The 23,761-nt window shown below is 35.8% G+C and overlaps 1 protein-coding gene across 4 annotated transcripts in view; it reads left to right on the top strand.

The window, feature by feature from the left end:
• Positions 1–23,761, top strand: part of LOC127871969 (replication factor C subunit 1-like) — a 113,327-nt gene that overhangs the window by 19,029 nt on the left and 70,537 nt on the right. For all 4 annotated transcript variants that reach the window (XR_008045659.1, XR_008045660.1, XR_008045658.1 and 1 more), the window contains exons 4-16: positions 928–1,002; positions 3,532–3,773; positions 6,993–7,091; positions 8,263–8,287; positions 10,702–10,811; positions 11,738–11,890; positions 12,177–12,266; positions 13,560–13,739; positions 14,505–14,618; positions 16,548–17,033; positions 19,029–19,235; positions 20,732–20,869; positions 23,191–23,286. Coding sequence is in view for 1 of the 4 variants with exons in the window: in XM_052415270.1 (XP_052271230.1) it covers positions 928–1,002; positions 3,532–3,773; positions 6,993–7,091; positions 8,263–8,287; positions 10,702–10,811; positions 11,738–11,890; positions 12,177–12,266; positions 13,560–13,739; positions 14,505–14,618; positions 16,548–17,033; positions 19,029–19,235; positions 20,732–20,869; positions 23,191–23,286 (2,015 nt within the window). In the remaining 3 variants the exon portion in view is untranslated. The remainder of the gene's footprint in view (positions 1–927; positions 1,003–3,531; positions 3,774–6,992; positions 7,092–8,262; positions 8,288–10,701; positions 10,812–11,737; positions 11,891–12,176; positions 12,267–13,559; positions 13,740–14,504; positions 14,619–16,547; positions 17,034–19,028; positions 19,236–20,731; positions 20,870–23,190; positions 23,287–23,761) is intronic.

Here is a 23,761-nt window from a genome sequence, read left to right as displayed (position 1 = left end):
TGATATATGCCTATCTATTTTCAGCAAATAAAATTGTAGTCTTTGAATGACCATATTTGTTTGTGAAATATTGAAGGTTTAAAGTTATGTGCGTAAATGGGTTTCACATGTTGAGCACTGGTCAAAATTGTTTTGTTCACAATTTTAACTGTGAATTCAAAGTATACATTAACTGCCTTCGACACTTACAGGAGTCAGAGGCTCCTTCAAACGAGACTCGGACTCCTTGTTTTTGTGTCAAGGAAGTTGATGGAACTCCTACAAAATCATCTGTGAATTATAAATAATTTGTTGAATTTCTTATTCATTTCGCAAGATCAGAATGTCTAAATTTTTGCTGATCCGAACAATATGCCACTCTACATTCTGCTTGAACACAAAAACAAAACAATCCAAAATTATTTATTTTGGTTCCCTGTCCAAGTGGCACAGACTTTAATGTGTAGTGTTAGGGGAACACCAGTGTTGGACACTAACTTATCTTAGTAAGAAGTCCTTTGGACTTCTTAATTAAGTTGTTTTTAGCTGAATTTTCAATATTGTTGTAAATGCCTTAAATGGCAAAATAAATTGTGAGCCCTGGTCACATGGGCTTTAACCAATGATTATCATGAAATTGATTTCTGCACAATAATTAGAATATTCATAAAATCATACAAACGTTTGTGCTATTTAGTGTTGACATTCCCTTATAATTTTCAAATCAAGATGTCTTAGGGTGGGGTTGGGAATACTTGATTTTCTCTTGTTATTATTTGAATATAAGCAGCTTAGATATCTTGTACTATTTATAAAATAGTTTGATTAACCAGTGTTTTATGACAGCTTGATGTTTCAATGAAATTCCATGTATGTAGAGCATCTTTGAAGTGAACCAAGTGATTTCAATAAGATCAATGTATTAATAGAAGGGTATTTCTCCTTCAGACGAGGATGAAGATCCGATCCCAAAGGAGAAGAAGGCAAGGAAATCCAGGAAAATTGTCCACGTCGGAGGTTCAGGTATGTTTGTTGGAAAATGGTAAGGAAATCAGAAGTACATCCATTTATGTTTTTCATATAAATTTAAATTATCTGTAAATTTTCCTTAATATTGTACAGTTAGAGATGCACAATTTCTGAACAAGAAATTGCTGTGAGTGTTTTTTTATGTCCCCCAGTCTATATTTGTTTTTGCCCTGTCTGTTGGTTTGTTTGTTGGTTTGTTTGCATCAAACTTTAAAATTGGCCATAACTTTTGCAATATTGAAGATAGCAACTTGATATTTGGCATGCATGTGTATCTCATAGAGCTGCACATTTGAGTGGTAAAAGGTCAAGGTCATCCTTCAAGGTCAAAAGTGAAATATATGGGGGGGGGGACATAGTGTTTTACAAACACATCTTGTTGAATTATTCGTTTATTTTTTTGATGGACATGAAGTGCATGATGGCACACATGTGATTGTTAACAAACATTAATTGTTTTCAAACAATTTCATCTCTTTGCAATTTCAGAGTACATATGCCATTGGCTTAAAAAAATCACAATTTTGATCAGCTCCTGACCATTTTTTAGCTCACCTGAGCACAACAACATGCTCATGGTGAGCTTTTGTGATTGCCTTTTGTCCGTTGTCCGTCGTGCGTTGTGCGACGTCAACATTTGCCTTGTTCACTCTCTAGAGGCCACATTTATTGTCCAATCTTCCTGAAATTTGGTCAGAAGATTGGTTTCAATGATATCTTGGATGAGTTTGAAAATGGTTACGTTTGCTTGAAAAACATGGCTGCCAAGGGACGGGGCATTTTTCCTTATATGGCTATATATGGCTATAGTAAAATCTTGTTAACACTCTAGAGGCCACATTTATAGTCTGATCTTCATGAAACTTGGTCAGAAGATTCATCCCAAAAATATCTTGGACGAGTTCGAAAATGATGCTGGTTGGTTGAAAAACATGGCCGCCAGGGGGCGGGGCATTTTTCCTTATATGGCTATAGTAAAACCTTGTTAACACTCTAGAGGCCACATTTATTTTCCGATCTTCATGAAACTTGCTCAGAAGATTTATCCCACTAATATCTTTGATGAGTTCAAAAATGGTAACCTTTGCTTGAAAAACATGGCTGCCATGGGGCGGGGCATTTTTTCCTTATATGGCTATATATGGCTATAGTAAAATCTTGTTAACACTCTAGAGGCCACATTTATTGTCCAATCTTAATGAAACTTGGTCAGAAGATTCATCCCAATAATATCTTGGACAAGTTCGAAAATGATGCCGGTTGGTTGAAAAACATGGCCACCAGGGGGCGGGGCATTATTCCTTATATGGCTATTGTAAAACCTTGTTTACACTCTAGAGGCCACATTTATTGTCCAATCTTGATGAAATTTGGTCAGAAGATTTGTCTTAATGATATCTTGGATGAGTTCGAAAATAAATATGTTTGCTTGAAAAAAATGGCTTCCAAGGGGAGGGGCATTTTCCATATATGGCTATAGTAAAATCTTGTTAACACTCTAGAGGCCACATTTACTGTCCGATCTTCATGAAACTTGGTCAGAAGATTCATCCCAAAATATCTTGGATGAGTTCAAAAATGATGCCGGTTGGTTGAAAAACATGGCTGCCAGGGGGCGGGGCATTTTTCCTTATATGGCTATTGTAAAACCTTGTTAACACTCTAGAGGCCACATTTATTTTCCGATCTTCGTGAAACTTGGTAAGAAGATTTGTCCCAATATCTTGTTATCTCAGGTGAGCAACTTTGGGCATTTCAGGTCCTCTTGTTTTCAAAAGCTGAAATTTTATAATTGTACACATAAAAATGCACTTACCGGGTCAGACTAGCATAAGCATAAGACATGATCAGGCTACCTTATAAGATTGTCTGGGACAATGTCCCTCACCATGGCCAGTGGTCGAGTGGAATCCACATCCCTTTTACCAATGGACGCTGCCAACTTGACCTCAATCAGAAATGAAACAATAGATGTGTTTGTCAGAAACACAATGCTCCCTAATGCGCTGCTTTGATTTTTTTGTTGACCTTTGACCTTGAAGGATGACCTTGACCTTTCCCCACTTAAAATGTGCCTTTCTATGAGATACACATGCATGCCAAATATCAATTTTCTACGTTCAATATTGCAAAAGTTATGAAGAAGGTTAAAGTGTTGGGACACATGGACACATACAATGACAGACAGGCCAAAAATAATATACCCCCGAGCTTTCGATCCGGGGGCATAAAAACAAACTGCTTTGTACTTGTATAGATGGTTAAAGTTTTGGTTTAAGTTTTTGAATTATTTTCTTTGACCTTAAAGGATGACCTTGACCTTTCACCACTCAAAATGTGCAGCTCCACAAAATACACATGCATGCCAAATATCAAGTTACTACGTGCAATATTGCAAAAGTAATGAAGAAGGTAAAAGTTTTGGGACACTCGGACACATACAATGACAGACAGGCCAAAAACAATATACCCCCGATCTTTCGATCCAGGGGCATAAAAACAAACTGCTTTGTACTTGCTTAGATGGGTACACAGAGGAAGAAATTCCAGAGCCAAAACCAAAGACAACATTTATGGATAAGTTCTTGGCCAGTAAGAGCCCCAGTAAAGACACTGGCTCATCAAAAGCATTGAAACCAGAGCCTGCCAAAAACCTTGGGACTGCAAAGAAACCAGAAGAAGTTAAACCCACTGTCTTAGCTTCAGCTTTTTTTGGAGACACTAGCATTCATCGGGTGGAAAGAAAAGTGATCCCAGCTAAGAAGGTACTACTAAAAATAACTTGGATTTTTTTTACCATTTGATTTGATGAAATACAAAAAATAAAAAAATGTTGTATGTTTTGCAATCGTTTTGCTTAATTGGTTACTTGCCTTTATTTAAAGTTTCTTTAACTATAACAGCTAGCAATAAAAAGCAGTGCGGAATGCATATAATCGGTCTTCGAATTAGCCTATAAGCCTGAAGCCCGAGTCGATTCTTGGGCCGGTCGGTCGATCCTAAATGCTTATAAAATAGCCCGACCGGTCGATTAAATATTTAAGCGTCATATCAATAACATGATTTTTACGCGCTTTTAGAGGCAGGCTTAAATTCGCGATTTAAATGCCTAAAATGACGTTATACGTTTTAAAGCATGTGGCCGTCATTTTTCTAAACTGTTGTGTAAACATCCGGGTATGTTGCTATTTAAAGTAATGATGCAATTGACGCCCAATCAAGACGAGGTTATTCAAACTGAACATGCATAGATCACGTTCCGGGATGTTTGCGCATCGCGGCACTTCGTAATGTTTTAAAATAATGACCAATCTAGAAGCATATTTAATTTTAGAAGCGTTTTCCGAAAATGTATTTATACTTCATGAAAAATGGACGAAGTAATTTTTCAATAAAAATAAAGAGTCTGTAAGGGATATTGTATGCATTGAGTTAAAACAAATTGATCCTTATTACAGTTTGGTTTCCATGTGTTTTAATCAATTATTCTTGCGTATTAGAAGACGTTTGTTCAACTTATTATTAATAATTGTAGTACTTTCGTTTATTCTGTAATCTCGTTCTACGTGACCTACTTTGCTACTTATAATCTGTTTACGAATATTCAATACTTTTCACGGTTGACTCGTGATGCTTATCAAAACATCGGGAGTATATTACAGAAGCAGACATTGTCACTTGGTAGATTGGGCAATTAACACACCCAGTGGCCTTTTGTTCTGAAGCCACATGCCGACAGTTCAGAAATTCACCGGCGATTGTCCTAGTAATAAAACGATAATAATCTGTTATTTTAATAGGCTGATGTATTTTTGAAGTTCTTCGGATATTTTTTAAACATGATAATAATTCAATTTGCTTTAAAATTAAACCAAACACCGGTCAAACTGATTAATAGAATCATTGAATGAGAACATGTGTAATTATAAAGTTACAATAAACAGCATTATTATCCGGTGCATTTTGTATAAAATGCATTTCAAAAGGAAACAGAATACCCTTTATTACTGTAATCACATGCATCTGTTTTTACTAATGGAAGTAGATTTTCCAATTGTTAATAACTATTTTGGTGTTCCTGGCCAAAAAAGTCATAAAATTTAAATTGACCTCATCGGGCTATTGAACATGTCTTCGGGCTATTCAAAATTCCATCTGATTTTTCAGTGATTAGCCCGAAGGGCTATTTGGCTAAATATTTAGTGTGAAGACTGATATAATCAATTTAAATATTGTGTCTAACTTTCCAAAGCCTTGGCAGATCAATGCTTTAAACTCGTGCAACTATAATGCAATGAGGATCAAAATACCCCAAAAAATCAAATAATAAATCTCACTTTCAAATCCTGGCTGGAACACTGATAACATTTCTGGAGTCTATTTGTCCCCATATTTGATGAGGTTTTTAATGAAAATAAAAATATTGGTCATTAGATTGGGGCTATGTTTTACTGCGTGGTGGTCTCGCAGGCATACCCGCTTGCATTTAAGTTTTAATTGATCAATCATGAATACATTTTGGAAAAAACAAGCTTGCCTGGAGACTATGTGGGGATTGTGTTTAGGGCGTGTTGGGTCCAAGTAACTGTTACTTATAAACAAAATACATTTTCCGCTGTATATCTTGAACTTGGATGGAGATATTGTTTTTAAATGTTGTGTGTAGGTAGTTTACATGAAGACCTATTTTGGTATTTCTGTTTGGGCTTGTTGGGTCAAGGTCACATTAACTAAAAACAGAAAATCAGAAAACAGGTGGTTAAATTAAATTTAATTTGGGGTTTCCCTTTACACATTGCAGGGGTTTTTCTGCCTATTTTGGGAAAAGGAGTCTGATGAAATTGGGAATTTTTTATTGACAAAATTGTCCATTTTGGGAATTTTTGCTTCGATGAAACGGCTCATTTAGGAAAACATTGTGAATTTATCATGCTTAAATAAGTCAGTGGTTTAACAAATAAATTTGTTTTCATTTGTTATTTTGTCTTCTTTTAATATATAAACACATGCAATATTGGGCATGTTTAACGTTTATTCAAGTGCTGCAATTTTGTTTTTCAGTTACAGTTACACAATGAGATAAGAACTGTACAGTCAAAAACTTATAGCAGATATTGTTGACCAAAACAAACACTGGTTAGTCACACAAGTTACAGCATAATTTTTCTCTGATTTCTGTTTTTGAAAGCATCACACAGCTCCTCCAATGTTTTGTCATTCAGGTGCAGGTAAGCATCAGATGAGTAAGTTTGCTTTGTGTGAATGTGCTGCGTAATGTGGAGCACAGCGAGTTCATGATGCTGAATCCTTGCTCAACCCCAGCAGTGCTTTTTGAAATGATACACATCAGCTGGACGAGTTGGAACATTAATAATCTAATAATCATAAGTCAAAAGACACTTCTTTCTAAAAAAAAAAAAAATTGAAAAACCCCTGCATCGGCAAGCATAAATTAAATAGCCTACCTCTATTCATGGCTAAACTTGTACCTGTTCTTCATGTGACCCTTACATCTGTAAAACATGACTGAATGCACATGCAAACAAAATCTTGCCTTAATGGTATTTTTTGTTTAAAGGAAGTATGTTCTTTGCCAAACTCCAGTTTAGACGGAAAGTGTGGTCCTTGATTAGCCTTTGCGGTGTAATCTTGGACAATATTTTACCCACGTGCATTAAGCCCCGTTTTCTCAGAGCAAGGCTCTTATGTGAGTTGTGTTCTGAGAAAACTGGGCATAATGCATGTGCTTAAAGTGTTGTCCCAGATTAGCCTGTGCAGTCCGCACAGGCTAATCAGGGACAACACTTTCCGTCTAAATTGGATTTTTGCTAAGAAGAGACTTCATTTAAACGAAAAATGTCATCAGAGCAGAAAGTGTCATTTCTGATTAGCCTGTGCGGATTGCGCAGGCTTATCTGGGACGACACTATATGCACATGCATTTAGCCCCATTAAGCACAGCTCATATATGTCTTCCACTACAGCCTGTAGGGGAGACCATTGTTGACCTAGAGCTGCACAGCGATGATGAGTTTGAACGCACCCTGGAGCTTATAGATGAAGAAGAACTCACTGGATTGAAGGTGGGCAGTCAGGGGCCATTGGCCCAAAAATATTCTACAGGGCACTGTTTCTTATCAAAGATCTTATGATAAATTTAGACTATGGTAGTGATGGATGTTACTACAGGTTCACATTCATGGCACTATTTCTTATGTTTTTCAATGCATATTTACAGACTTGGTAGCATTTTATAGCTTTAGTAATAGTGTATATGAATGATTGGAACAGGTTTTTTTTTGGCCCGATTGTATAGCCGAAATTCGGCTATGTACCCAATCCCAAAAAGTATACTTTTTTCCCCAAAATGTGGCAAAAAATTCCCAATTTCAAAAAAAAAAAAAAAAATTTTTTTTAGAAAGTGTCTTATGCGTATTTTATCTCAATTTTAATTCAATCACATCTAACAAAGTATTACATGATTTTGATTTTTTAATTTGAATAAATATAAAGAGTTATAGCAAATTTAGTACATCCCTAAGGCTAATCAGTGGACTTTTCATTTGGAATAAAAAGGCTAATGAATTTATTTTCCCAATTTCATGAAAATGCCGATAAAATTCCCAATTCCAAAGCCATGGGCTATCTTCCCAAAAAGTGGAGAAAAAAACCTGGGGAATTCAGGTGCGTTTTGTCCAGCTTTTTTTAGCTTTTACGGTACTGTTACAACTGATTTGTTGGATCAAAACAAACATACATTGATGATCTACATGTGAAAGATTTCTGGATAAGGATCAGAAATTTCTGAAATTATATCATTATTTGGATTTTTAACAAAAATGAATCATGATGTAAATCTTTGTACAATCTATTAGAAGACAGGTCTCATAAGTACAAACATATCTCAATCCATAAGTCGGTGACATTGTTCTTATTAAAAGCACACACCCAGATATATAAGCACAACTGTCTCTGTAAGTTGGCATCATATTGATTCTGCACATGCAGTGTCCCATAACAATGTTTCATAATTAATTTGCCATGTTTATTGAGTAGTGCTTGATATTTTATACTTTCAATGTTATCGTATTTTCGTAATCTTTTCATTTCCCTTTAGTTCCAATACTGCAAGCTTTAAGGTAGTTTCTATAGTGTTGTAAATATATAGTACAATGCTCCATTTAAGTATTCAATTTGTGATTGTGTTAAAATAATAACAACATTAGTGTAATATTGGTATTTCTTTCATTCCAGAAAATTGACAGTAAAGGAACTTCAGGTATTTGTTTTTAGTAATATTTATGTTTTTCAGTCAACTTTAAAATATGATTATAAAATAATGCTGTTACTGACTTAAGTTATATTTGAAACCTTATTCTCATTTGATGATAATAGTGATAACTGCTTTTCACCATGTACATGTGTTAGTGGGAAACTAATATTCATACAGTTGACCACTTATGTTTGTGGATCTGCTTTGCTACAAATCCAATGGTCAACATTATGTAAAAATCCAGTTGCTTCTATGCAAGTCATTAAGACAACTAACCACAAATTTAGCAAACACAAAATAAGCCAATCTTACTATCCGCAACATTTTATATCAACAAAATAAAATTAATGCACTGATAAATTTCCTGTAAAAATTTACAATCCTGCCCTTTAAGTAGTAAGAAGTTGCATAATGACTGATTTATCAATATCAGTAAAAAAAATATAGGTAAAGATTCATAGACTGCCTTTTTTTAGCTCACCTGTTACAAAGTGACATGGTGAGCTTATGTGACCGTGTGATGTCCGTTGTGCGTGTGTGCGTGCGTGTGTCCGTCAACAATTTGTTTGTGTAGACAGTAGAGGTCACAGTTTTCATCAAATCTTTATGAAATTTGGTCAGAATGTTTATCTTGATGAAATCTGGGTTGGGATTGTATTTGGGTCATCTGGGGTCAAAAACTAGGTCACTAGGTCAAATCATAGAAAAACCTTGTGTAGACAATGGAGGTCACAGTTTTCATGCAATCTTTATGAAATTTAGTCAGAATGTTTATCTTGATTAAATCTGGGTTGGGATTGTATTTGGGTCATCTGGGGTCAAAAACTAGGTCACTAGGTCAAATTATAGAAAAACCTTGTGTAGACAATAGAGGTCACAGTTTTCATCCAATCTTTATGAAATTTGGTCAGAATGTTTTTCTTGATGAAATTTGGGTTGGGATTGTATTTGGGTCATCTGGGGTCAAAAACTAGGTCACTAGGTCAAATCATAGAAAAACCTTGTGTAGACAATAGAGGTCACAGTTTTCATCCAATCTTTATGAAATTTGGTCAGAATGTTTATCTTGTTAAAATCTGGGTTGGGATTGTATTTGGGTCATCTGAGGTCAAAAACTAGGTCACTAGGTCAAATGATAGAACAACTTTGTGTAGGCAATAGAGGTCACAGTTTTCATCCAATCTTTATGAAATTTGGTCAGAATGTTTATCTTGATGAAATCTGGGTTTGGATTGTATTTGGGTCATCTGATGTCAAAAACTAGGTCACTAGGTCAAATAATAGAAAAACTTTGTGTAGACAATAGAGATCACAGTTTTCATCCAACCTTTATGAAATTTGGTCAGAATGTTTATCTTGATGAAATCTGGGTTGGGATTGTATTTGGGTCATCTGGGGTAAAAAACTAGGTCACTAGGTCAAATCATAGAAAAACCTTGTGTAGACAATAGAGGTCACAGTTTTAATCAGATCTTAATGAAATATGGTCAGAATGTTTCTCTTGTTAAAATTTGGGTTGGGATTGAATTTGGGTCATCTAGGGTCAAAAACTATGTCACAAGGTCAAAGTTTAAAAAAAACTTTTGTAGACAGTAGAGGTCACAGTTTCCATCCAATCTTTATGAAAATAAGCCAGAATGTTAATCTTGATGAAATCTGGGTTGGGATTGTATTTGGGTCATCTGGGGTCAAAAACTATGTCACTAGGTCGAATCATAGAAAAACCTTGTGTAGACAATAGAGGTCATAGTTTTCATCTGAACTTAATGAAATATGGTCAGAATGTTTATCTTGATAATATCTGATTTTGGATGGTATATGGGTCATCCGGGGTCAAAAATTAGGTCACCGGGCCAATTCTAGTAAAACCTTGTGTAGATGAAAGAGGTCACAGTTTTCATCACGTCTTAATGACATTTTGTCAGAATGTATTAATTAATTAATGAAATCTGGCTTGGGATTGTATATGGGTCTGATAGAATTTAAGTTGATGTATCAAGGTTAGTCAGGTGAGCGATTCAGGGCCATCATGGCCCTCTTGTTTATAATTGGAACAATGTCAGCACTTACCTACAAGTGAATCTAAAGAGAGCTATAAAGCACCAATTTAGCTTTTTTGTACCTGTCAATATCTGAGCCTCATTCTGGAAAAACGGTGCTTAATGCATTTGCATAAATTGCAGTCCAACTCCACATAGGCTAATAAGGGACGACACTTTCTGCAAGTATGGTTTTTAATGTTAGTGGGAAGGATTTTTTTTAAACAAAACTCCAGTCTAGACGAAAAGTGTCGTCACTGATTAGCGTATGCAGACTGCACAGGCTTGTCTGGGACAACACTTTAAGCACATGCATTAAGCCCAGTTTACCCCGAACGAGACTCATCTAAACTCTTGATGATGGCGTGGCCCTTGTTGCAGATAAGCTCAGCCTCTCCAGTAAGCTGGCCAGCAAGGCGAGGGATCAATCTGTCCAGTCTCCAGAGAAGAAACCCCTCATACTGGCGCCTGATACACCAGTCTCCAAACAGGTCTGTAATACATCTTGTGTTCCAACACCATGCATGCATTGACAAAATATCATTCAACAATGTAAACTGAGTTGTATTTCCAGCTTGTTTTTAATTGTTAACATGCAGTTAAATGAAGTCATAATATATTTTTCATGATGTTATTTGAAGTTTTTTCATTCTTTTTGTACTGTTATTCTCTCGCTACCTATGATTTCAATAGGACAATATGTCAGTTACAGGCATAAGCTTCTGTATATAGTACTGGATAACCAGCTATCTATAGAAAAGTGTGAAATGGTAGACTGACTGTAATGATAAAACTGAATACTTTTGACAATTGAAAACAATCCAAAAAAAGCAATTTTTCATTTTTTTGTAGCCTTATTTCTTTGAAAACTGTATTTTTCTATCCTTTTGCAGCTATATTTGTCTTGCACTAATTAATTCATGGGTAACAAGATGTGCACAATATATAGAGAATTATTTGATCACTGATAATCTAAAAGTGTATGCTTGTTTTCTTTTGAGGATATAAAGATGCCAATTGATTTGGGTTAACATGTCAAATATCAAGGTTACTTGTGCTTGTAGCATGAACATTCTCACACACAATATTGATATAATTTGTAGGATCAGATAAATATACAGGTTAGTCTGAAACAAGATCAGTAATGATTTGCAAATTACGTGATCAAGTTTATATGATGACTTTTTTAAGCCACAGTGGGGCAAACATGTTTTTACAAACTCCTCTGTCTACTGTAATAACAATAAAGTCAGCATTGCCAAGTCTTGTCACTATGCACGTGAACTTTGTTACTAACAAAGGACCATTATTAAGCTTACTGTATACCCTGATTCCAGTGTATAAATGATATATTTAGCAACTATGAAAACAAAAAAATTACTACATTAAAACAAAGAGACCTTTTATGATCCAATAGCCTTCTCCAAAGAAAGCCAAGATGGAGTTTATTATGAACAGACACGAGAGGAAAACAGAAGCGCCCGCTACAAAGAAAACGCCAGAGAAGAAGGTTTCCCCTGCTAAGCAAGGCTCAGAGAACAAGACAAGTCCAGGGAAACAAGAGTCGGACGTGAGTTTATATTGCAATGTTTCTTCATTTCTTTGTTTGAAACTTTCTATTGCACTTTTATATTGTTTGTGTGAGTTTTAAAGATACTTATTTATTTTCAAGTGAGGATCTAAGTCACTTGTTTATATCTGAGTCTCATATTCTTTAGATTCTTACCAGGAGGTTGTTACAATTCTTGCTCAGAAGTCAACGTGAAGAGAAAAAAATTCTGGATTGGCTAACCACAAATAATTAAGTGGTTTCATAAATATTTATGATTTATAATGTGAAACCATCTTGGTTTCAGGGCTTCACTCCAAAGGGAGGTGGGGCTGGCTACCGGGCATACCTCAACAGGGCCGGGCCACAGTCACTAGGGGCCAAGGAAATACCAGAGGTAGCAAAATAGAGCGGGGTAGAAAACTTGCATTGCTGAGTGAACAGTTCTCACTATAGGGTGGTAACAGTGTAAATGAATTCATTCCACGGAAAATACCAGAGGTAGCATAATAGGGCGGGGTAGAAAACTGGCATAGCTGGGTAAAGAATTCTCACTACATGTTTTAGGTGAATAGTCTGTAAAAGAATATTGTGCCCCTCCCCCCCCCCCCCCCCCTCTTGCAACCAAGAGATTGCTGTTTCAAGTCCCTTGTAGGAGGTTTTCTTAAAGTCTTTTCAAACTCACAAAGTATTTTTTACAGGAAATGCTGATTGCTTTTGATGCAATTAAGCTTAAATAAGAAGTGTAAAATTAATCTTACCTCATGTACAGATGACAAAGTGAACTATGTCTACATCTATGACATACTTTGTATTCCATTATTGTTTTTAGTAGAAAATTAAGATTTATTAATTTCTGCTGTATTTGGTTTGTTTTAATGCCCCCGGTAGGGTGGCATATAGCAGTTGAACTGTCCGTCAGTGTGTTAGTCAGTCTGTCCACCCGTCCGAAAACTTTAACATTGCCCATAACTTTTGCAATATTGAAGATAGCAACTTGATATTTGGCATGCATGTGTATCTCATGAAGCTGCACATTTTGAGTGTTGAAAGGTCAAGGTCATCCGTCAAGGTCAAAAGTAAAAAAACAAAATCCAAGGAAAGTAACAAGCTTTAAAGGGAGATAGTTTATATTTTATATCATTTGGCAGGTACAGATCATTTTCACAAGGGAAGTAATATTGTTTAAAAGGATATAATCTGAAACAAATTTTAAGGTCAATGTCATCCTTCACGGTCAAAAGTCAAAAAATACAATCCAAGAGAAGTAATAAGCTATAAAAGGGAGATAATTTCTAAACCTGCCCAATGATATATTGAAATTTTATTTTAAAGCGGCGCAATAGGGGGCATTGTGTTTCTGACAAATCTCTTGTTTTAAGATATCTCTAATATCTCTGAGACAGTTGTTGACTTACTGATGTATATTACAAATTTGAAACAAGGTAGTCAATTTTACATGTATATAAATAATCTGAAGACATTAACTGTTAAATGAGTGAAAACCAATTAAAATTTAACATGGTTATCATTTGATTTTAATTGGTCATTATCAATAAAATTTATTTGACAAAAATTTTGTTCACAAAAATATTTTCCCCTGAAAAGGAAGTTTCAAAGGTCATTTCTGTCTAAATTAATTATATATTTAAAAATCTGTCAAAAAAGACTACATGTATCTCTTGTTAAGGGAGCTGAGAATTGCCTGGAGGGTCTCACATTTGTGATCACGGGAGTCCTGGACTCATTTGAGCGTGACGAGGCAAAGGTCGCGGTAGAACGGTATGGGGGAAAGGTCACCGGCAATGTTAGCAAGAAAACAGACTACCTTGTAGCTGGCAGGGATCCTGGGCAGAGCAAGATTACCAAGGTAAGGGATAGGCCTTGTCAGGGTTCTGTCTTATAATGGTACTTTTTTGAGATTTTGATCTATATTTTTTATGGTGGTATGGAGAAGGTCACTCTACTGATAAATCAGTCTCTCATTCTGCATAAAATGTTATATGATTTTGGTGAGTTACAAAAATAATAATTCTTAATCAAGGATTTAAACATTTTATAATTATGTCCACAACATGAAATGTAGATGTGCAAGACTCTTTTCATACCAAGTTATTTAAGATTTAACAGACAAAACGTTTCTAGGCTATAAGTGGTGTGTGACCAATCAAAAAGGACTAGTTTAAAACATGCCACATACAATGGCTTGGATATTAGCTGTGCAGACGTATAATTTGTATAAAAGCTGCTGAAGGGGAAAACAGAGCTTTATGCATGGTCGTTAAGTGATGTCCAAAATGAGCCTATGCATTCTGCACAGGCTAATCAGGACCAAAACTTTCTGAATTTATGGAACTTTTGGTTAAAAGTAAGCCTTCCATATGAAAATACTTTCCAGGGGAGAAGCGTCAACCCTGCGGGGACTGCACAGGCTAATCTGGGACAACCCATGCATTAAGCCATATTTTCCCAGAGCTCAGCTTGAACATAATTGGCATTTTTGTGATGAAAATCTGCAGTCATTGCAATAAGAAATCACCTCAATATTTCTCTGATTTAATTACAACTTGCTTTTGAATCCTCTGCTATGAAGTAAGATTATATTTGATCTTATAAAGCCTATCATTGTTTTTAGGCTGAAGCCTTTAGAACCAAGATTCTGGATGAAGATGGCCTACTTGATTTGATACGTACAAGACCTGGGAAGAAATCCAAGTACACCTTACAGGCAGAGGCATCAGTGAAAAAGGTGAAATGTTTGGATATCTCTCACATTTATGTTCACCATCATAGTGTGCCTGATGTTATTTTTATGCCCCCTAAGAAGCGGCATATAGTGATAGCACTGTCCGTCATACTTCGGGTTTAGGTTTCGAAAAATGCTCATGACTTCTATGTCCCTTGAGCTATAACCTTCATGTTTGGTATGCATGTGTATATAGACAAGGCTTTTCCATACGCACACAAATTTTGACCCCTGTGACCTTGACCTTGAACTTAGGGTCCAAGTTAAGGTTTCGAAGTCTGTGTTTAGGTTTCGACAAATGCTCAATACTTCTATGTCCCTTGAGATATAACCTTCATATTTGGTATGCATGTGTATATGGACAAGCCCTTTCAATACGCACACAATTTTGACCCATGTGACCTTGACCTTGAACTTAGGGTTCGCGTTTAGGTTTCGAAATCTGCGTTTAGGTTTCACAAAAAGCTCATAACTTCTATCAAGCGTTAATAGGGGGAATAAATCATCCTATGGTGACAGCTCTTGATTTTATTTGACTTTCAACAAAGTTGATAATTCCCATGGTGCGTACAGATATAGCAAAATCAATGTAATAGAGAGTATAAGGTTAGTGTCTCAGTGCACTTGGATTTATCTGAGGAGTTAAAGAAAGGTTTACACAACGAGGCTGGTCTGTAATTTTTTTATTTTGAAAATATTTAGATTTAATTCATGGTGTAGATGCATATCGGTGGCCTTTCTGTCAAAATGCTGCCTCTCTGTTCATTCTTTGCTGCCTCTCTGCCATAAACAAGAAAAATGGATGATCGTAATTCACAAAACAGGTAAGAAAATATATAATTAAAACCCGTAAACACATTTGTGCATAAAAAGAGGTGGTCCATGAGTTGAAGCATATATCCAGCTACAGGTTCACAGTATGCATATGCATCTACATCGTATAATTGCTTAATATAATTCCAAAATAATGCATTAAATTATCTGAATTTATTCTTGCACAGTTAAATCAAATCTGTTTATAATATTTTTAAAGAAACTTCCTTTGGCCAATAGAAACATTCATTATCAATTCCATGCAAAACAATTGTAACAACGCTTAATATTGCTATATGCCTCGATGCAAGTTAATCAGCATGGAACATGTTAAACAGTACAGTAGCAAAATGAAGGTATTGTGTAAATATAAATTCTGGTTTCTCTAACAACAAAAAAACACCATAACTAACATTTCTGCTGTTTTCGCCATTCAAAAAGGGTAGTTGCTGGATGGATATCCTCTGTCACTGTTATAAGAAATCTTAAAATAATTCTTCATTTACGTATTAATAGTTGTTTGTCATACTTGTTTACTGGCATAAACAATAAAAAATCGGCTCTAACTCAAATCTATGCTTTGTCGAGATCTGCTCACCAAGTTATGGTTTTTAGTAAAAAAATCATCTATATTCTAGTGAAGCAGTTCTAGACATACATATTCTAGCTTCTTTGATTTATACCGTAGTGATTCTGCATAGAAGACAATTCATGTTCAACTGCCTCATTTTTACAGTTGCTGAAAGCAGATTATTTTTTGTGGAAAGACATTGTTTAGTCAAAGAAAATACATATTTATCAAAGAAATTATTTAAATTTAACATTTTCCATATAAAAGAAATGAAAAATCAGCACATAAGAACATAATAGGGGCAATAATGTTCTGATAATATGTTATCATTTAATTTGTTCTTGTTTGATTGGTGATGTCTTTCAAGTTTATTAGTGTGTTTGATTGTGTATATGCTGATAAGAATATGTCAAAATGCAAAAATTACAGCAGGCATTAAAAAAAGAGAACTTTTGGAATTTTGTTTGTAAGTAAAGACAATTCTTTAACTTTGATGCGCCAGTTACCCAGGTTCTACAAATATGTGAAGACCTTTTACTGTATTTCAGGAAATGGCAGAAACTAAATCTTCTACAACAGAAAAGTTGTCTTCATTTAAAAAGGAACAGCAAACACCTTCCAAGTCTCTCTCATTCAATACTAAAGACACCCAGTCAGTTTCAAACAAAACATCGCATTCTATCATTTCAAATAAAATACAATCAGATTCCAGTATTTTAAATTCTGACCAATCGGAAACTAGTAGCAAACCAAATACTGAACCTTCAGAGCCATCATTACTTTGGGTCGACAAATACAAACCAACCAGTCTAAAGCAAATAATTGGCCAGACTGGAGACAAAAGCAATGCAAAGAAGCTCCTTCAATGGTTGACAAACTGGCACAAAGATCAAGCCTCTGGGATTAAACCGGTTTCAACTGGAAAGTTTTTTGGTGGGAAAGGTGGGAGTGAAACCGGTGCAGGATTTAAAGCTGCATTGCTATCCGGACCACCTGGGATTGGAAAAACGACAACTGCTACTCTTGTATGCCAGGTTAGTACAGCTGCTTTTTAATGAAATAGGAAACATCATCATGTTTCGAAGTATAAATTTTGTACTGGCAATGTTTTTGGCATGTCAATTAGCCTTGATTCTCAAATGCACAAAAAAAAGTTTTATGTCCTGTGTTCTAGAACTAATTGGTTACAACCATATGCAATTCTAACTCAATGATGTAGATCTTCTACCATTGACAAGTAAGGCTAGTATTCCATCTATCCGTATCCGCATCCGTATCTGCGTCCGTATCCACAATATCATATTACGGACACTATATTCCATTTATCCGCATACGTCGAACGTATCTTTCTTTTATTATATGGATAAAACTGAAAATTATTATTGACATGATTATTATGAAGGACAAGCGTGAATTTAAGTAGATATAAGGTACAAATCATCATTCTGTTTGGAAAATAATACAAATGGTAAATAAATAAAAAATCTGCTTCTAGTGTCTTGGCTATGCTTTTCCAATAATTTGAAGTGAAATCAGAGTCCCGATATGCAGAATTGCGTTGGTTTTAAAATTTCGGGTAATTTTTCACGAATTTGTTTAGTTTTTCAGTTGATTTTTGAGATGACAGCCCCCTCAGCGCGCTTAATGCCGTCCGTATCTTGTCCGCATCCGCATTAGAATGCTCACTTGAGCGTTCTATTGCGGATGCCTATTGCGCATGCAGATATGCTGATGCCGATGCGGATGAATGGAATAAGCGCAGTGCATTTCAACTTGTTCTATTTTTCTGCGGATGCGGATACGGACAGATGGAATACTAGCCTTCAACTGTAAAATTAACTTGTCTTCAAGTTTTTAAAAAAAGAACTACATTTTGTTTGAAATATTATATAAACAACAAGCAAAGTTAATTATTTCTTCAAACTGTTTGGGGCAACTTCTTATAATTATTATTCAAATATAATATTTTTGGTTTTATCAATTTTGACACAAAATATGATTTCGTGCAACAATTTTATTTCTTTTTTTTTTTATTAAATTAGTGTAAACAATATTTTTTAACTTATAATAAATTCATACAAGTTAAATTTCAAAAGTTATGTTGTTATCTAAAGTTATGAAATCCATTTTGTTCTCTGAAAATGTTATTTTGGCTGTTATATTGGAGATGATTCAATTGTAGACTGTTTTTTATGTTGGCTTGTTTTGACTTCCTTCTTTTTAAAGTAGAAATAATGGTACTAATTTCCGATCAGTTTTTATTCAGTCATCGATAATGTTAGGGGTTATCATTAAAAAACACTTTTGTACCTGAAATGTTTAAAATAGAGTTATTTTGCCAACAGTGATTAGTGTATTGCAATTTTTTATGGTCGATTACTGTTTCTTTGTTGTTGTCTGCTGAAGTTGTTTTTAAAGTGCACTTTCCCTGGGAGAAAAAAAATTGGGGTCAGGCAAGCATATCATAGGAATTGCTCATTTTAGCATAACATGTGCATAGTAACTCAAAAGAATCTACTGACTTTACAATATTAATGCCCTTTTAGTTCAATACTTTTACAATTTTTATAAAAAAATTCTTTGTTGAATTTATAGACATTAACAAGTTTAATACTAAGTGTTTATTTCTTTAATCTATAATGTTTTTAATGGTAAGTTTTTCTGAGATGAAAATTGAAATTGACTATATGCAACCAGCATAAAACCAGAAAAGCCTGCCGATAACTCGCAGTCTGTTCAGGTTTTATGCAGTTTGCTTGTTATCGGTATTTTAGGGTTAGAAAGGACCTTTAAAATTTTGATCAAATAGTAAAGGTCTTTAATTGAATTAGTTTTTCTTATGGACTTCAAACAGGCCAAATCGTAAATCTGAGTGGTTAAGGGATGATCGCCGAGGATATACATCATATGAGCATTGCTCTGGCCTAATAGGGTTTCATGAATGTGTGTAAAATGGCCTCCCGGATTAGCCTGTGCAGTCCATTTTCCTAAGGCAAGGCACATAAATTCCAAACCTATCTGCCAAACAGGAGGCAGGTTTCTCGTTTGTGGAGTTGAATGCGTCAGACACACGCAATGCCAAGAGCCTGAAAGAGGTGATCTCCCAGTCGGTAGGCAACACAAGCATCGTGGACTTCATGGGTAGTGGGGTGTCCAGCACACACGGGCACAAGCACTGCCTGGTGATGGATGAGGTGGACGGTATGTCCGGGAATGAGGACAGGGGAGGGGTTCAGGTGAGAACAGTGGTGAGGTAGAGGTAAATGTACACAATCATAAGCAGGGATCATATTTTCCCGCAACATCAATCGGTCCAGATATAAATGGGGAAAAGTATCTGAAAATGTATATACGAAATCATGACAAATTACGTTAAAATATATACCATTGATTTTGCCATTCATGAAGGTGGTGTAATACATGTACAAGTAAAATTCCCTTAGGCATTTTTTTAAACGGAACGAGTTTTCTCAACTGGTTTTATCATTTGGTATTTCATTGTTGTTTCGTGTGCTGTTTTATCAGACTTTTTTCATCGTTGTCAATATTTTTAATCTGTGTAAGTCTATACCGATGTTTTAAATTTTTGTCGACTCGATAATAGCTTACAAACATGCACTGAACCAAACAAATGTCTGTGCGTAGGTTGGCTACTGACAACAACAAACCAAATAATTAAGAAATAATTTGTTGTCAAATAACCCACGGCCGATAGTTTAGATGCATAGGGATTTAATCACGAAGCGAAGCATTTGAAACCACACATCTTATTTTCCGGTCGTGAGTTATTCAACTACAAAGTATAAAGTACACGAATTATTTTGATTTTAACACGATTTTACTAAAGATTTATTCAATGTATATTATTTTTCTTGTGTACTATTTTATGTGAAGTTCCGCCCATAAAAATAACTTTCGGCTGTTCTGTCGATCAGATCCGCGACTTTCATTCATAATTATATAACCGGATTATTACGCTGGTGGAAAATGTATCGGCATGTTTTGTTTAGTTACAGCGCGTGCATTCAGACGCGTCTTTTCGGATGCGTCTTTAATCCGCTGTTCACAAGTTTTTGATTCTTGGTCTGACGTGCAATAACCGGTCCTGACCGGTTTAGAGACTGCAGCGAATGGTTTATCACACCTAATCGAGATAAGAATGTCATTAGGGTGTGTTAGCATGTACACTGTGTAATCGATTTCATGACATGGGAATTTTAATAGCAAACAGAATCGGACCGACTGTTTGGGATTTTCAATCGGTCTTTCGTGACCCCAATCGGTCTAGGACCAACAAAACCGAAAAAAATATGATCCCTGATCATAAGAGAATGTGTCAGGTCTAACATATTTCTCCCTCAGTCAAGGTCGGAGCTAGAGGTTGAAGGTCAAATTTGGCCATTAACAGCTTGAAAACTCTTGTATAAACCTTAACTTTGCCATTTATTGATGGATTTTAAAAATAACTTGGCACAAATGTAAAGCCTGACTAAATGGCATGTCACATATAACACCCATTTTCCTTACCCAAAGGTACAGGTCACAGAGTTCAAAGATTTTTAAAAAGAAAATGTAGGGGCATCTTTGTCATCTGTGTTCTATGGACACATGTTTCTTGTTTTTATTATTTTCAATCATTGTGCTTGTATATCTCTGTAGAGTGCTAGGTCCTAAATGATTTCCTCTTGGTCTTTTGATGCTGTCTTTTTCATCAGCACATGCTTGTGTACAGGAATTGGTGAACATTATCAAGGCAACGAAGATTCCAATCATCACCATGTGTAACGACCGCAACCACCAGAAGATGAGGACGCTGGCAAACTACTGCTTTGACCTGCGCTTCCAGAGACCCAGAGTGGAACAAATCAAGGTCAGACAGGAGAATAACTTCCTTCTACCATTTTACCATTCTTTTGCTTTACATAAATACTTATTTATGTATAACACAATATTAAGTGATTCTGAACACAAAAAAGGTTTAAGATTTACATCTACACTATAACAACCATTTCAGTGTTATGATTGGCATAAGAATTACTCTACTCTAGGGTTCTGTCTCGTCAATAATTATTCCGCCGGATAGAATATATATTCGGGGGTATATTGTTTTTGGCCTGTCTGTCTGTAACTGTATGTGTGTGTCTGTCCCAAAACTTTAGCCTTGCTCATAAAATAAAAACTCTTGGGTCTTCGTTTTTTAATCTTCACATATGCATGCATCTCATTTAGACCGCAATCAAACATGGTTTGAGGTCACTTATAGGTAAAAGGCCAAGGTCACTGCGACCTTTACATTCAAAATATAACATTGTTTCTAAAAACGCTGCCGTGTGGCTTCAAAGCGCAGTAGGGGGCATTGTGTTTCACAAACACAGCTCTTGTTTTATTACATGCATTTAGGCCTTGTTTTAGACTCATTCACTTGAGCACACTTTCACACACTAGCACACACCTCCCCACCCCTTCCCGCTTGAAATTGCATGCATTACCTAGAGTATTAGCATGACCATAATCGTGCTTTAAATAAACAAAGTAATTTTCCTTTTGCTGTAAAAATTTGTTAGCTGAAGGGCCCTGTGTCCTTTCCAATAATCTTAATAATGAAAACACTGCCAAACTTAACCATTAGAAATACTGTAATTATTCGTCGCCATAGGCGGAGGGATATTGGTTTGGCGTGGTCCGTCCATCCGTCCGGACGTCTTTCCGTCCTTCCGTCCGTCCGACACTTTTGTGTCCGGAGCCATATCTTGAAAGTGCTTTGGGGGATTTTCCTGAAACTTGGTATGAGTATATATATATATATATGGATAAGAGGATGATGCACGCCAAATGGCATTGTACACCATTGGATAATAATGGAGTTATGGCCCTTTGTATCTTGAAAAAATGCTTTTTTTGGTGTCCGGAGCCATATCTTGGAAGTGCTTTGACGGATTTCATTGAAACTTGGTTTGAGTATATATATATATGGATAAGAGGATGATGCACGTTGGCGTTGTCCATCTGTCCAGAAAACTTTTGTGTCCAGAAGTATAATGGCGAGGGTTATCAATTCAACGAATTTGCTTGTTAGTCATCATTCTAAAAGTTTGGTCTTAGATTTTGTATTTCTTCAAATGTATTTTTAATGTTTTCATTTTACTGTTTTGTTTATCTGTTCTTATGTACATGTGTAAAAACTTTACAAAGTACAGAATTTATCAGTGAAATATATATTGACAAAAAAAATCTGTATTACTCTACTTGTTGCTTTTTACAATCTGTATACAAAAATTAGCGCTACCCCTACTACTTTTTAAAATATTGTTTCTTCATTACACTGCATGTTGTTGTTTTTTTAAATACTTTATAAATTGACAATGAAATGACAGAATTTTCAGCAAAGAAAGTGTTCAAGTATATATTTTGAATATTATGAGCCTTGTTCTGAGAAAACTGGACTTAATACAATGTGCGTAAAGTGTCATCCCAGATTAGCCTGTGCAGTCCGCACAGGTTAACCAAGGAAGACACTTTCTGCCCAAACTTGACTTTTGGTAAGGAGGAACTTCCTTGAAACTAAGAATACCATAAAAGCGGAAAGTGTTGTCCCTGATTAGCCTAATCTGGGAAGACACTACGCTCATGCATTATGCCCAGTTTTCTCAGAATGCAACTCATATTATGAATATTTAGCAGATGGTCCTACCTCTCCTAGGATAAAGTATTACACGAGCCACTTAATTAATTCTAAATGTTTGAACAAACAACAATCATTATCTTCCATGTTTATGGTATAAGACAAATATTATTTTGACTTTACAAAAATATCTCTTCTAATCATGCTTGTGGAGAAATCATTTTTCCTATATTTGGGGGAAAACCACATATTGATTTATTTAAAACATTTTAGACTATGGGAAAACAAGGCTAAATGCATGTGCGTAAAGTGTCATATCCCAGATCAGCCTGTGCAGTCCACTGAGGCTAATAATAAGGGACGACACTTATCTGCTTTTATGGTATTATTTGTTGGAAGTAACCTGGTGGTCTCTTCATAGGAAAAATGAACTTATAAGCCTTTGCTGCTTTCACAGGCTATAATAGGACATTTTATGCACATTAAGCCTGTTTTCCTGTTAGGAGGCTTATTTGTGTTAATACTTTGTTGAGCACACTATTTTGTAAACTAGTTAACATTGGTTACAGGCAGCAGTGATGTCCATAGCGTTCAAGGAGGGTTTAAATGTGCCACCACCAGCTGTCAATGAGATCATAGTGGCAGCCAACCAGGATATCAGACAGGTAATATAGGCCTCAACCAGGATATCAGACAGGTAATATGGCCTCAACCAGGATATCAGACAGGTAATATAGGCCTCAACCAGGATATCAGACAGGTAATATAGGCCTCAACCAGGATATCAGACAGGTAATATAGGCCTCAACCAGGATATCAGACAGGTAATGTAGGCCTCAACCAGGATATCAGACAGGTAATATAGGCCTCAACCAGGATTTCAGACAGGTAATATAGGCCACATCCAGGATTTCAGACAGGTAATATAGGCCTCAACCAGGATATCAGACAGGTAATATAGGCCTCAACCAGGATATCAGACAGGTAATATAGGCCTCAACCAGGATATCAGACAGGTAATATAGGCCTCAACCAGTATATCAGACAGGTAATATAGGCCTCAACCAGGATTTCAGACAGGTAATATAGGCCCCAACCAGGATTTCAGACAGGTCATATAGGCCTCAACCAGGATATCAG

This window comes from Dreissena polymorpha, chromosome 3 (assembly GCF_020536995.1).
Source record: "Dreissena polymorpha isolate Duluth1 chromosome 3, UMN_Dpol_1.0, whole genome shotgun sequence".
NCBI classification, from domain to species: domain Eukaryota; kingdom Metazoa; phylum Mollusca; class Bivalvia; order Myida; family Dreissenidae; genus Dreissena; species Dreissena polymorpha.
The sequence above is the reverse complement of the archived record's forward strand: the minus strand, read 5'-3'. Positions and strand labels throughout refer to the sequence as shown.